The 12,126-nt window shown below is 33.8% G+C and overlaps 1 protein-coding gene across 1 annotated transcript; it reads right to left on the reverse strand.

The window, feature by feature from the left end:
• Window positions 1-9,928: 9,928 nt before the first annotated feature.
• Window positions 9,929-11,866, reverse strand: LOC145117599 (vesicle-associated membrane protein 711-like). Its single transcript, XM_079053895.1, has 4 exons — window positions 11,401-11,866; window positions 10,725-10,915; window positions 10,463-10,626; window positions 9,929-10,376 (listed from the first exon to the last, which is right to left on the reverse strand). The coding sequence occupies exons 1-4, from the start codon at window positions 11,615-11,617 to the stop codon at window positions 10,289-10,291; spliced, it is 660 nt and encodes a 219-aa protein (XP_078910021.1). The 5' UTR covers window positions 11,618-11,866; the 3' UTR covers window positions 9,929-10,288.
• Window positions 11,867-12,126: the final 260 nt, after the last annotated feature.

Below are 12,126 nucleotides of genomic sequence, written 5' to 3' on the forward strand. Positions count from 1 at the left end.
TTATCCTAAAATGTGCACATAGGTAAGTGTTTTATTTACTCTGTTCAGAGTTATTTAGCCCCATTGTGTTTATAGTTGCATATCATGTATGGTTAGATATGTTAGTTCACTATAAACAAAGCTCTGATACCAACCTGTCACACCCCCGAACCAGACGGCGGAAACGTCCGAGGGCTCGTGTGACTTAAATTGAAATATCATCACAATGAATATACATGAAACATAACATAAACATCACCATGCATTAATACATTACAACTGACCTTGTTCACATCAAGTTCATTGTTTACATTACATATTTCAAAACATAAATTGTTTGATGATTAACATTTCACAAAGAAATTCCTGAAACACACTTGAAGGTTCTTCAGTCTAATGGTTACCTGAGAATACAAGTTATTTTGAAAACGGTCAACATATATAATGTTGGTGAGTTCATAAGCATGTTTGATATAAAAATAGTGCGTATTGTTTGTAAAACCCAGAAAATCCGATATTATCTGTAACAAAAACTGTTTACGAAAAAGATGTGATGATCCCATAAGTGTATATGTATGTGATTTCAAAACATGTAAAGATGAATGTTCTTCATAATTGTTCTTTGTATTGTAGTTGTTGTATGTAGAAGTGAATAATGTCGTTTCCCCGGAAAACCCGATGTTTTCCAATTTAAATGGTATGATATTTTTGTATTATTGTATGAATCACTTTGCATCGTCATCGTGTATGAATATGATTTCCCATTAATACTAAAATGGTAATGGATCTCTATGTGAGTCGTTATCACCATGCATAATAATGACTAATTCGCCTATCTTGGCATTTTTCCAAACGCCGGTTTTGATCAAGATTTTGTCACCCTAGACTGGCCGAGTCTAACTGTAGCGAACAGCTCAGGTGTGAGGGAGTCACCCCCATATAGATCTATACACAAACTCTCGCTCTCCCTCCAGGAGACTCTGATTATAACTACAGACTACGACCGAAACTTATTGGTGTCACCCGTTATTTCTCACTAAATCCAAATGAAATTGAATAACATTGTTTTACAACCCGATTTATGTTTACTTGAATATAAGGTAAGCCTAACAGGCAAAGAAAGGAGGACAACGGAGGCCCACTAACTTTGTATGTTATTTCAAGCTGTCGAGTATGCTACTGACACGTTATAGCCCATTAAGCATATGATGAAAGTTTAGGACCATATTAGCAATGCAAGTGGACCACTAAGGCCCAATAGCATGTTAAAGCTGATAAAGGCCCATTGGGTATGCAATTGGGTCACCGGAAACCCAATAAACATGTGTGAATATATTGGATCATTTATAGCTTATCGATTTTAAGTTCGTAGTGTAGGTATTTGTTGTAAGCTGAATGTTTATTCGAAGTGTTAAAATACTTTGACGTTTGATTTATAACGAAGCTTTGGTGATACGTATATATATATTTTTAAAACCATGCGTTATAAACTTAATATTTTTAACCCAATAATTTAATATTTGTCTATTTGGCCCAAAAACATTTAGTTTGACCATTTCAGCCCCTTTATCTATAAAAATGGCACTTTTAGTCCCCTTTTATGAAAATTGACATTTTTGGTCCTTAAACCGTCTTTATTGACATTTTAGACCCAAAACTTTATTTAAATAATAATTTCAGCCCAAAAACTATTGTATTTGTCATTTCCAGCCCTTAGTTGTAAAAAGTTTACACTGTTGGCTTAAATTTCGTAAGTTTTACAATTTTGACCCCAAAATCAAAAACTTTGCATTTTTAGTCCAATTTTTGCATCAAAGTCATTTTCATCCCCCAAAAATAGTTTATTCACGTTTTAGACTCATAGTTTTGTTAAGTTTTCCATTTTAGTCCCTCTACACTTCATTTTTCGCAACTTTGGGCCCAAAACTCGTGAGGCCCAAATTAAAGCCTAATAAGCTAAAATTTATGTCTTTGACCCCTAGAAAAGTGTTATTTTCATAAAAGTCAGATTTTTATGTGAATAATACCATTTTATCCTTATAGAACCAAAAATATTATGCTTTACCCAAATCTTTGTTATTTTTGCAAAAATGACACTTATAAGGATTTTGACTTTGTTTTCACTTCTTGAGCCTAAAGACCCTTAGATCTTTGAAGTAGTTGTTTATTATGTTATTTGTTTATGTATCCTTCACACTTTAGCCTTAGATTCCAAGATTTAGCAAATAATATCATATTTTCACAACATAAACCAAAGAAATCACATATAACAAGCATACACACATAGATCAACACATAGTACTTGTATTCTCCGCAAAAAACAAGCAAAACCCGAAAACAAGGGGGTATGAACTCACCTTGCTTAGTTGTCTTCGGTTTTGAAGTAGAAATGGAAGAAGATGGTGTTGTTTTTTTGCCCTAACAAGCTCCTATAAGAGACCTTCGAATTTGAGAAGTTCTAGGGAGTATGATCAAGAATTTAAGGTGGTAATAAGAGTGATTAAGTGTAGAAAGTAAGTAAGTTTGCAAGATCTTACCACTAGTATGTAACTTGAAGTGATTTTTGGATGAAAACCTTCTTGATGCTCTTATGATTCTCGAAAATTTGGAGGAAGGAAGAAGATGTTCTTGAGAGAGTTGGAAGAGAAATTTTCAAGTGAGATGTGTGTGTTTGTGGAGCTCTCGGCCGAGAGTGATAAGAAGAGAGGGAGAAAGAGAGAAATGCATGGATACATGAGATTATGCATGGTTATTTGTTGGGTAATTCCCTAATTAACCCATGAGCAAAAATGATGTGTCATAATTCTATTTATTCATTCGTTTCTCTTTTTTTTAGCTAGGGCCGAGAATGGCCAAATGGGATGAAGGAAAATGATTTTTGGGCTCAAATCTTGGCTTTGATCGAATTTCCATAGGCCTAATATTATTTTTCGGCCCATTGGGCCTTTAGGGTAGTTCACGGCCTAATTTTTGTATAATAGAATGGATTTATGGCCCATTAGGGCTAATTAGATTTGTTATGACCCAACAAGGTTAATTAGATTAGTTATGGCCCAATAAGGCTTATTGGAGAAGTTTATTCCATTTTAAGCCCAATATGGCCCAAAATGTCAATTCTTATGAAGGTGGGTTGAATTAGAGCCCAATTAAGAGTTCTAAGCCCAAACTAGTCAAATTGGAGACTTATTGGTCCATTAGGCCCAAGTAGAAAATCCTAGTCCATATTGGACTTAAACCGGGATTTTTAGGGTTTCCAATCCTTTGTTGACTATTTGAAGTGTTTGTATAGAGTGTTTGATGGAATTTTGTTGTCATTGGATAAACATCATGCATGCTTTCAAGTTTTAGTTACAAATGTTATTGTTAATGTTTACAATAGCATAGAATTTTCTTGGTTGTGACAGGACTAGTAGGCGGTAGTGAGTTGGATGATTGATGTTTGCATGTGTTATGTTACTACTTGATCCTTGTTTGTTATATGTAGACATATGGTAGTGGTGGGTTGAGGCGGTCCTGCTTTGTGCTGTAGGCCAAGATACCCGGTGCGGGCCGGCTGTAAGCCGTAGGCACATAGGCTATGGAAGAGCGGTTGGGTTGAGGCGGTAGACCAACAAACCGTGGGTATTCCAGCCCGATGGTTTAGTGGACCCGATGCATGCTTGTCTGTTTATCGTATGGGGTATTTTGGGGGAAACTCACTAAGCTTTATGCTTACCCAGTTTTTTATGGTTTCAGGTATCATCGGTGATTGCGGGAAGGCGAAGGCGGGACTGTACACACTCATCAGCAACATTGAGGATTGCGCGTTTTCTATAATGCTCTGATTTTAAATAAATGTAATTTGGGATAAATGGTTTTTCTTAATAATAGATTTATAAATTGGAAATTTTACCTAAATGAAAAATTTTGGGTTGTGAAAATGAGACGTTACACAATAACACGAAGGCTTTGTGGGTTAAGATGGTGAAAAGCATCCATGGTAGTGATGGTAGCCTAAGAAAGCATTCTTGTACTTTGTTTGGTTCTCCTTGAATTGAAGTGGTGAAAACTATGGATAATCTTAAGGATAAAGGGATTGATCTTCTTTCTTTGTGTAAAAAGAGAGTTGGTGATGGTTCGGGGTATGTTTATTGGGAGGATGTTTAGATTGGGAATACTTCTCTTAAACATAGTTTTCCTAGGATCTATGCTTTGGAGTTGGATAAATAAATTATCGTGAAAGAGAATGTGACATCCCCATTTTCACGGCCAGAAAAGACCGATTTGTTTATGCTTATTTAAAAATCAGAGTATCCTTTCCGAAAAGTAGTCTTGCGGAATTTGTTTCCATAAAACATGATAATGATATTATCAAAGCATTTCCAAAGAAATGTATTTTATTTATACTAAAACATTGGGATGTCATCGTCAATACAGAAACATAAGCATAAAGAAATATTACGAGCCTTACAGTAATTAAACTAGTGGCCTAATACTCCTTGAATTTCTCAACAAAATGTATCTGTCATATGGCCACCTGTGATACAATAAACCGAGTGGGTTAGGTTGGGAAACCTGGTGAGTACATAAGGTTTTCAATCCCACAATGTGATAATAATGTATAACCTAAACCTGTAAATCCAACTATTATCATTAACAAAAATATATCATATTTCTAAAACAATTTATCCCATATCGTCGATTCCCACGTATAGATCCTATACAACGATCTTACAAGATATGGCTTAATGGATCAATATGAACAACAAACTGACGACGCTGCTACGGAAATTCCATGGCAGCAAACGAGGATCAATAAAATAAATCAAATGAGGGGAATGGAATAAGTTTCACCACGAACCTCTGTTCATAAAAACTACAAGATAATTAAGTCAAAGGTGGTTATCTAGATAACTGTGCTTAGCAGTGGTCTGACATCGTGAGGTATTTTATCCCCATACTCACCTTATCCGGAAATACAACATCATATATACCTAGTAGTGGTCTATTACTGACACACTATATTAGGCAGTCTACGAAGTTCCCTTAATTACTTAGTGAAAGGAAACACTGACACACGAAGCTCGTCCGATCACTTCGTAAAATAAACGATGACTCCAAAGCTCTTCAAAATAAAAGAGTATATGGAAATACTAATAAAGTACTCGTGTATGCTCCCGTATCCCGACACACAATAGTGTCAAAAAAGGACTTTGTACATGATAGTACTTCTGGCACATTATAGTACCTTGGTATGAATAAGACTCGTACCCCAGAACATAATAATACCCCGACACAAGCAGCACCTAAGACACAGAGCTTTGCAAAAAGAATTGGTACATAGAAATTACTTTTGTACGTAGGACATACTTCACCGTTCATCACTCTCATCGAACAGATTTTCTACTCTCCATTTCGATCACACACGTACCCTTAATATGGTACGACCCAATATCCAAACTTAATTGAACTGATCATCTCTTTTAAGTCTTATTTCATCACTAAGCAAACCTACAATGCTTATAATCAACTTTCAATACTAACTCTGTTTCGACAACACTATCCTAATTTAGTGTAATATTTTATACAGAGTATTAAGTATTAACATACATTTATCTTCTCATTTATAATACTTCTATTATTATTATCATCATGTAAATACATCTCAACACATATAGAACCATGCCTGGTTCACATAACGTATATCATCAAATATACATATAACACATATTTCCAGATAATAAACATATAACTCACATATAAACTTTCAACATATATTTAACACTTTTATTAATACTTGTATTAAAATCATGTTCATGAAAGGGACTATGCACTCACTTGTTAAAGTGACGACTTGAAATTTGGGCAGCGCTTTGTTTCTAGCAACTGTCTTTTCCTTTGACGTAACCTAGCATTATTATCGCTAAGTTTTAGTTTATTATTTATTGCGACTAATTATTAGTCTAGATTCATCATTAACTCAAAGTCTACTTCAAGATCTATTAAGTAAGGAACAACTAGTTAGGATCATATCAGAGGTAGGGTCCGTTTGGTATACAAAGTATACTGTTTGGAAATCCCACTTTAAACACCTCACTAAATCACAGTCTAGACATCATCCCCGTAAGTAGATCAATCAGTACGATGACTTGAAATCACTGATAAATCTTGTTTATAGGTTCATAATAACGATAATGACCTTAAACATAAGTTATACTTAAAATAGGGTAAACATAACTCACTTACAAGGGAGTTTAGCGAGAAACCAGGCTCTACGCGGGCAGAAATTCTGAGCCGAAAGCTCTTCTTCTCGAGGCCTTATGGCGCTCCGGGACTCGCTACTAATACCTAGGAGGTGCTAAGGAAAGGATTAGAGGGTTTGGGGGTGCTTGTGAGAGAAATGGATGAGATTGGTGTGGAGAAATGAGGAAAAACGAGTGTTATTTATAGGCTGTCAGCACCCGCGTACGCAACGGTACGATGAGCGTACTCAGTACGTTGGGCGTACTCCAAGCTACTCTGGGTGTACTCATGCCACAAGTAGCGATCAGATGCCAAGCCGTGGGAAGAATGTGTGGCCCAGATCTTGCCATGTGTCACTCGCTCGTTAATCCCAAACATTAATTATCTTCTAAATTCCGTAACTTTCGCATTCGAGCTCCGTTTTTGACGTTCTTTATATCCACGCGTAGGTAACAACGTGATCTACAACTTTCGTTTAGACTCCGTCGGCTAATTTTGACTTTATTTTTAAAGTTATATTTTAATAGGCTTAGACAATTAAAGTCCATTAAAAATTCATAACTTTATCATCCGACGTCCGTTTTCGACTGTCTTTATATCGTTGAGCTCCTATTAACGAGATATTAAATTCTTGTTTAGGTTGTGTCGGCTAAAATTCGACCAATCTAAAATTCGATTTCCCGGCTGTGCACTGTTATGCTAAATCTTAGAAAAATCACAATTTCCTCAAACAAAGTCAGATTTGGATGTTCTTTTTATATACGTTCTCAGTTTAACTTATACTATGACTTTCATTTATATTTCTAAATCTAAAAAGTATTTCATCAAGAATTCACTTTTTACGTTACGCGGAGCCGTGCCGGTTTAATCGCAAAACTTCACGGGTCATAACTTCTTCGTTATAAGTCGGATTTCAGCGTTCTTTATATGTTCAGAATCCTTGTGACACATATTATAACTTTGGTTAAGATTATTTACTCTAAATAATCTTCTATCAAAAATTCATTTTTAACGTTTATTGTCTCTAAATTGATTAGCCCGAATTTGCGGGCGTTACAGACAAGATGACCCAAGCTGGGTGAGTGTGTTCTTTTCGTAGATGCCTAGAGATGGGGAGCCGAAAATGCCCAGTGGCGTGAATTTTATCAGCTTTTGTCTTCCATTATCCTTTTTTATATAAAGGATAGATGGTTCCGATTATTTGATGACTCTGGTGTTTTTAGTGTTGCTTCTACTCGTGCTCATATACACACAGGTTCTTGTTATCAATGTCCTTTCCTACTAGATGGGTTAAGATGGTTCCTATAAAAGTTGATGTTTTTGGTTGGCGGTTGAGACTGATTTCCAGGTCTAATTTGGAGAAGAATTGAATTGACATCCGGTCTACTTTGTGTCAGATGTGTGATGGAGATGTGGAAATGGTAAACCATTTGTTTTTTTCTTTGTGCCATAATTTCTTCCATTATGTCCCGTATTGGTCGATGATGGAGTATTTCTATTCCAATGGTGGCCTCGTTTGAAGACTGGCTCGCTTGGTTTTTTTCTTTTCGATTGTAGGAGTCTAAAAAGGTTTATTTAGAGGTGTTTTTTTTACTATGTGGTGGACGATTTGGAGCTACCAGAATAATTTCTTATACGGGAAAAAGAAGTGGAGATTGGTGGATATTTTTGACACGATTGTTACTCAATCGTTCTTTTGGGCTAATTATAGGAATAGAACGGATTCTTTAAATTTGGTTGGTTGGTTACAAGATCTTAGGATTGTTATTGCTTAATAATATTCCTAATGATCACAAGTGTCAAAATTAAAGGATGAGATGAGGATAGAGATTAGTGACAATCATTGAATGGGTAAGAGTATCAAGTAGGAGGATTAAGTAAGAAGCAATTTAATTTTTCTTTAATTAGAAAGAAAAAAAATAGTGGCAATGAGTATGAGAAATTGAGAAGTGTGATTTTGATCTTGATTGTCACGGATATCAAAATAGAGGCTCCACCCACCCCCTGTGGAATCCAATTGTCCCCCTTTTTACGGAGAAAAATCGCAGATAAATGAAGTTGCTATTCATCAAATCCTACTGATTGGATTGACGCAGTAAGAATCTGCCAATTTAGTTACTTTTTCCCCAAAAAGTTATGTTTTCATGTGAATCCTTTTCGTTTATTGACTTATTTTGTAAATCGTCAAACACATTCAATGTTATTCAGGAATCCAATTTTGTCTGTATTCAGTCAAATGTGTGGATTTTGCTATAGTTGCTTGATGATTTTACACATCGGAAATGGAAATGCGTAGTTGTAAATGACTCAATTGCAAAGAGATGGTCAATCTAAGCTTTGGCACTTTCCTTTAGATACTTTGTATGGTATCCATGTTTTGCACGAAATCCTCAAATTATAAGAACGTGAGATCCAGTCAAAGCAACGACACTTTGTCTTTGTGGAGTATAAGATTAGAATAATCCTACAAAACCTCCAATGGAGATGTTGACTTTTATATATATGTATGATTATGATTTATGAATTATTATCAAACATAATTTGATAAGATTTTTTTAGGAGGATATAACATCAATCATAATCGATTGTACGTTTCTTTAAATTCACCATACCTTTGTGCTAGGTCGGTGGTTGTAGGTTTCCCAAATTGAAGATAGTTGATATGAACCTCATTTTTTTGATCCTTTTTAAATTTTTGCGTGCCCAATTTAGTTAAAATTAATGTAGGGATGGGCTAAAAAGATTATGTAAAAGTACATGAAAGGCTTATTAACTTCTAGTTTACTTGTCCATATGTAGAGTTGTACAATTTTGAGGAATGAACTTTATAATAACTTCTAGTGATAATATCATAAAATCAGAATCAATAATATAAGTTGTTTTTTATGTTACTTATTTTTTGTATTCCATATAACTCTAAATTTTTCTTTTGGGTTATTATTACACCAATAGAACGTGTTTTAATCAAGTAATTTTGTCATATTGGATGTCACAGTAGACACAATATCAATGTCAAATAGATCCAAACAAGTTTTGTCTTATTAAATGCGACAATGGACTTCAATATCAGTTCATTTTGTTAAATCTACACCTAAAAAAAATTAATGACATGTTGAATATAATTAAAAGAATAAATTTCATACTGCTGGTTGTTTTATTAACCTAATTATGATAATATTTTCGTAAAATGGTGAATTCGTTAAAAAAATAAAGAGTCTCTTAAGATATGGTATATAATAAAAATAAGCATTCTTATATAACCCAAATGATATTTGATTTATGTAAATGATATTTGGTTATGTGACATTGGTCAGTTCATATTTCTACATTTTTATATGGACACCTGACCCATTATTATTTGTTAGCTCTAACATCAATCCGTTTTTATATCATCATACTTTAATTTATTACTATCACAACATTACACTTAACACTTGGACTTTTTTTTTGTTACGATATGGTATCATGAAAGATCAATCAACTACATATGAATATGAAATATTTTGCTAAGATGACATGTAAAAGGCTTTTAAATAGAACACTTTCTCAAAAAACATTGCGCAATTTATTTTACCTTTTAGATAAAAAATTGTTTATCATTTACATGAATTGGGCAAATAACAAAAAAAAAAAAAAAATTGATATTGTAAAATAATCAAATAACCAATTACCCAATACCACAACTTGATCCAATGTTGTATGTGTTCAAACTGTTGAAAAGGAAATATTATCATCAAACGAATGCAAAGTTTACACAAATGCAAATAAGTTTTTAATCGTTCGTTAAACCAACAATATAAAACCAAAAAAAAAAAAAAAAAAAAAAAAAATTCATGGCCTTTAGACTGGCCAACTTAAATAGTTACAATAATAAATAATGATACATACACACATCACATATGCATGAGTATGATAAACATGAACAACTTCTTTTACACACAAAATATACAAATAAAAAAAAAAAAACAATCACCAAGATGGTGTTGTGTTTTAAAACCAACGGAATCGGAATCGGAATCAATTCCAATTCCAATTCCAACTCAAGAATCAGAATCCCCAAATGAAATGTAACCAACTCCTTGTAACCTCATATACAAGAAGGAAGTGTAATCCCATTGCAAACAAATGCCAATACAACATACGCAATCACCAAGATAAGCAATATCAAAGCAATCCTGCATGTTTCAATAATCAATTATATTATTAATTTTAAAAAAAATAATAATAAATAAGAAGAAGAAGGGTAATTTCGTAAAATTACGTGAGCTTGACATTTTTCCACCAGACAGAAGTTCTATAGCGGCGAGTTTGCTTCCGGAAACGGAGAGTGTTGGTTTGCATGGTGTCGGTTTTATCAACAAGCAAATCCAACCGATCACCTCTTTCCAACACCTTATCAATATTCTCAAGCATCACAGTGCGAACCTATTTATTATTAATATTTAATATTATATCAAAAATCCACGTCATCAATGGAAATGGAAAGAAAGTAGGATGCTATAATAAGTAAAGTAAAGCGACACCTGGCCCATTTCGCCTTTTAAACGGTTAATCCTATCAGCATTAGGATCGTTTGAGTAATACTCCATTTGTTGGCTCAAAACCCGAGAAAACTCATCATTCATTCCATAAGCTTGAGCTGATAAAACAGCTCTCCCATAACTCCGAACAAATTTTTGATGAATGTCTTCAAGAAATGCAAAAGGAATTCTCCCTACAAATACACAATAATGTAATTACTCTACTCTATATTAACTTTTCACTGACATTCTCTTATTGAGAATTATATATATATATATATATATATATATATATATATATATATATATATATATTTTTTTTTTTTTTTTTTTTCTTATTGAGACATTATAGTTTGAAAAATCAACACAATTATAACACTTCAAATTTCTTTCCCATCTAAAAAAGATGAAAGATAATTAAAACATGATTTTAGGACTCAACAAGTCAAGTAAACTTGCACTTTTTTGATTCTTTTTTTCGTCTCTCAGAACTTTAGAACAAAACGCTATATTTAGAACATCAAATTCGGATTTCCAAGTCTGAAGACTCCCTTTTTTTTCTCACATGATCCCTTATATATACATCAATTTCGCATCAAACATCTTGAAAAAAATCAAAAACTAACCCATGAATCAAAACTGAGAAAAAGCAGAACAAAAAGGATAAGTTTTAGCTTACTTCCGGCAACGTCGTCAGCCATACAGAGAACAGTAAGGCCATCAGTGCGCTTGACATGGAAAATATATCGATCTTGAGAATAAGAAACATTCATATCATTATCTCCCGGGGTTTTCTCGAGAATTTGCCTCGCAATCGTGCTCGCATTCGTCGGCGTACCACTGAATTCCGCTAAAACCACAGATCCCCTTGCCACAAGCGAGTAGAGAATCGGCATCTATTCCTTTCTAATCTTAACGACGACTATTTATCTCCCTCTTTATGAACTGAATTACAGACGATCAAACAATGATCTAACTGTAATTGAGTTCGAAATGAGAAAATTAAAGGGTTTGCAGCAAAATTGAGTAGTGGATTCGAATGTAACGAGAGTGAATTTTGAGTGGTGAAGAGCAGATCAAAAAGTGCGCCGAGGCTAGGGTTTGATCACTGTTTAGGAGATGATAATTCAAAATCATAAATGTCAACCTTTCCTTCTATTTTGTAAACATGTTTTTTACAATATTACATTTTAAATTCAATATTTTAATGAGATTAAGGAGAGGGTATTTGAAAATAACTTTTGCTTTTAACTTTTCTAAAAAGTTATAAAGATGTTTGGGGCTATGCAAAAGTTATTTTCAAAATAACTTTTTGTAAAGAAGAAAAGAATGAGTTTCAAAAGTTAAGAAAACATGATTTTTTTGTAACTTTTTGACTTTTAAAGTCAAATCACATTTAAAAGTC

This window comes from Lactuca virosa, chromosome 5, assembly GCF_052849685.1.
Source record: "Lactuca virosa cultivar CGN04683 chromosome 5, Lactuca_virosa_CGN04683_v6, whole genome shotgun sequence".
In the NCBI taxonomy this organism is placed as follows: Eukaryota; Viridiplantae; Streptophyta; class Magnoliopsida; order Asterales; family Asteraceae; genus Lactuca; species Lactuca virosa.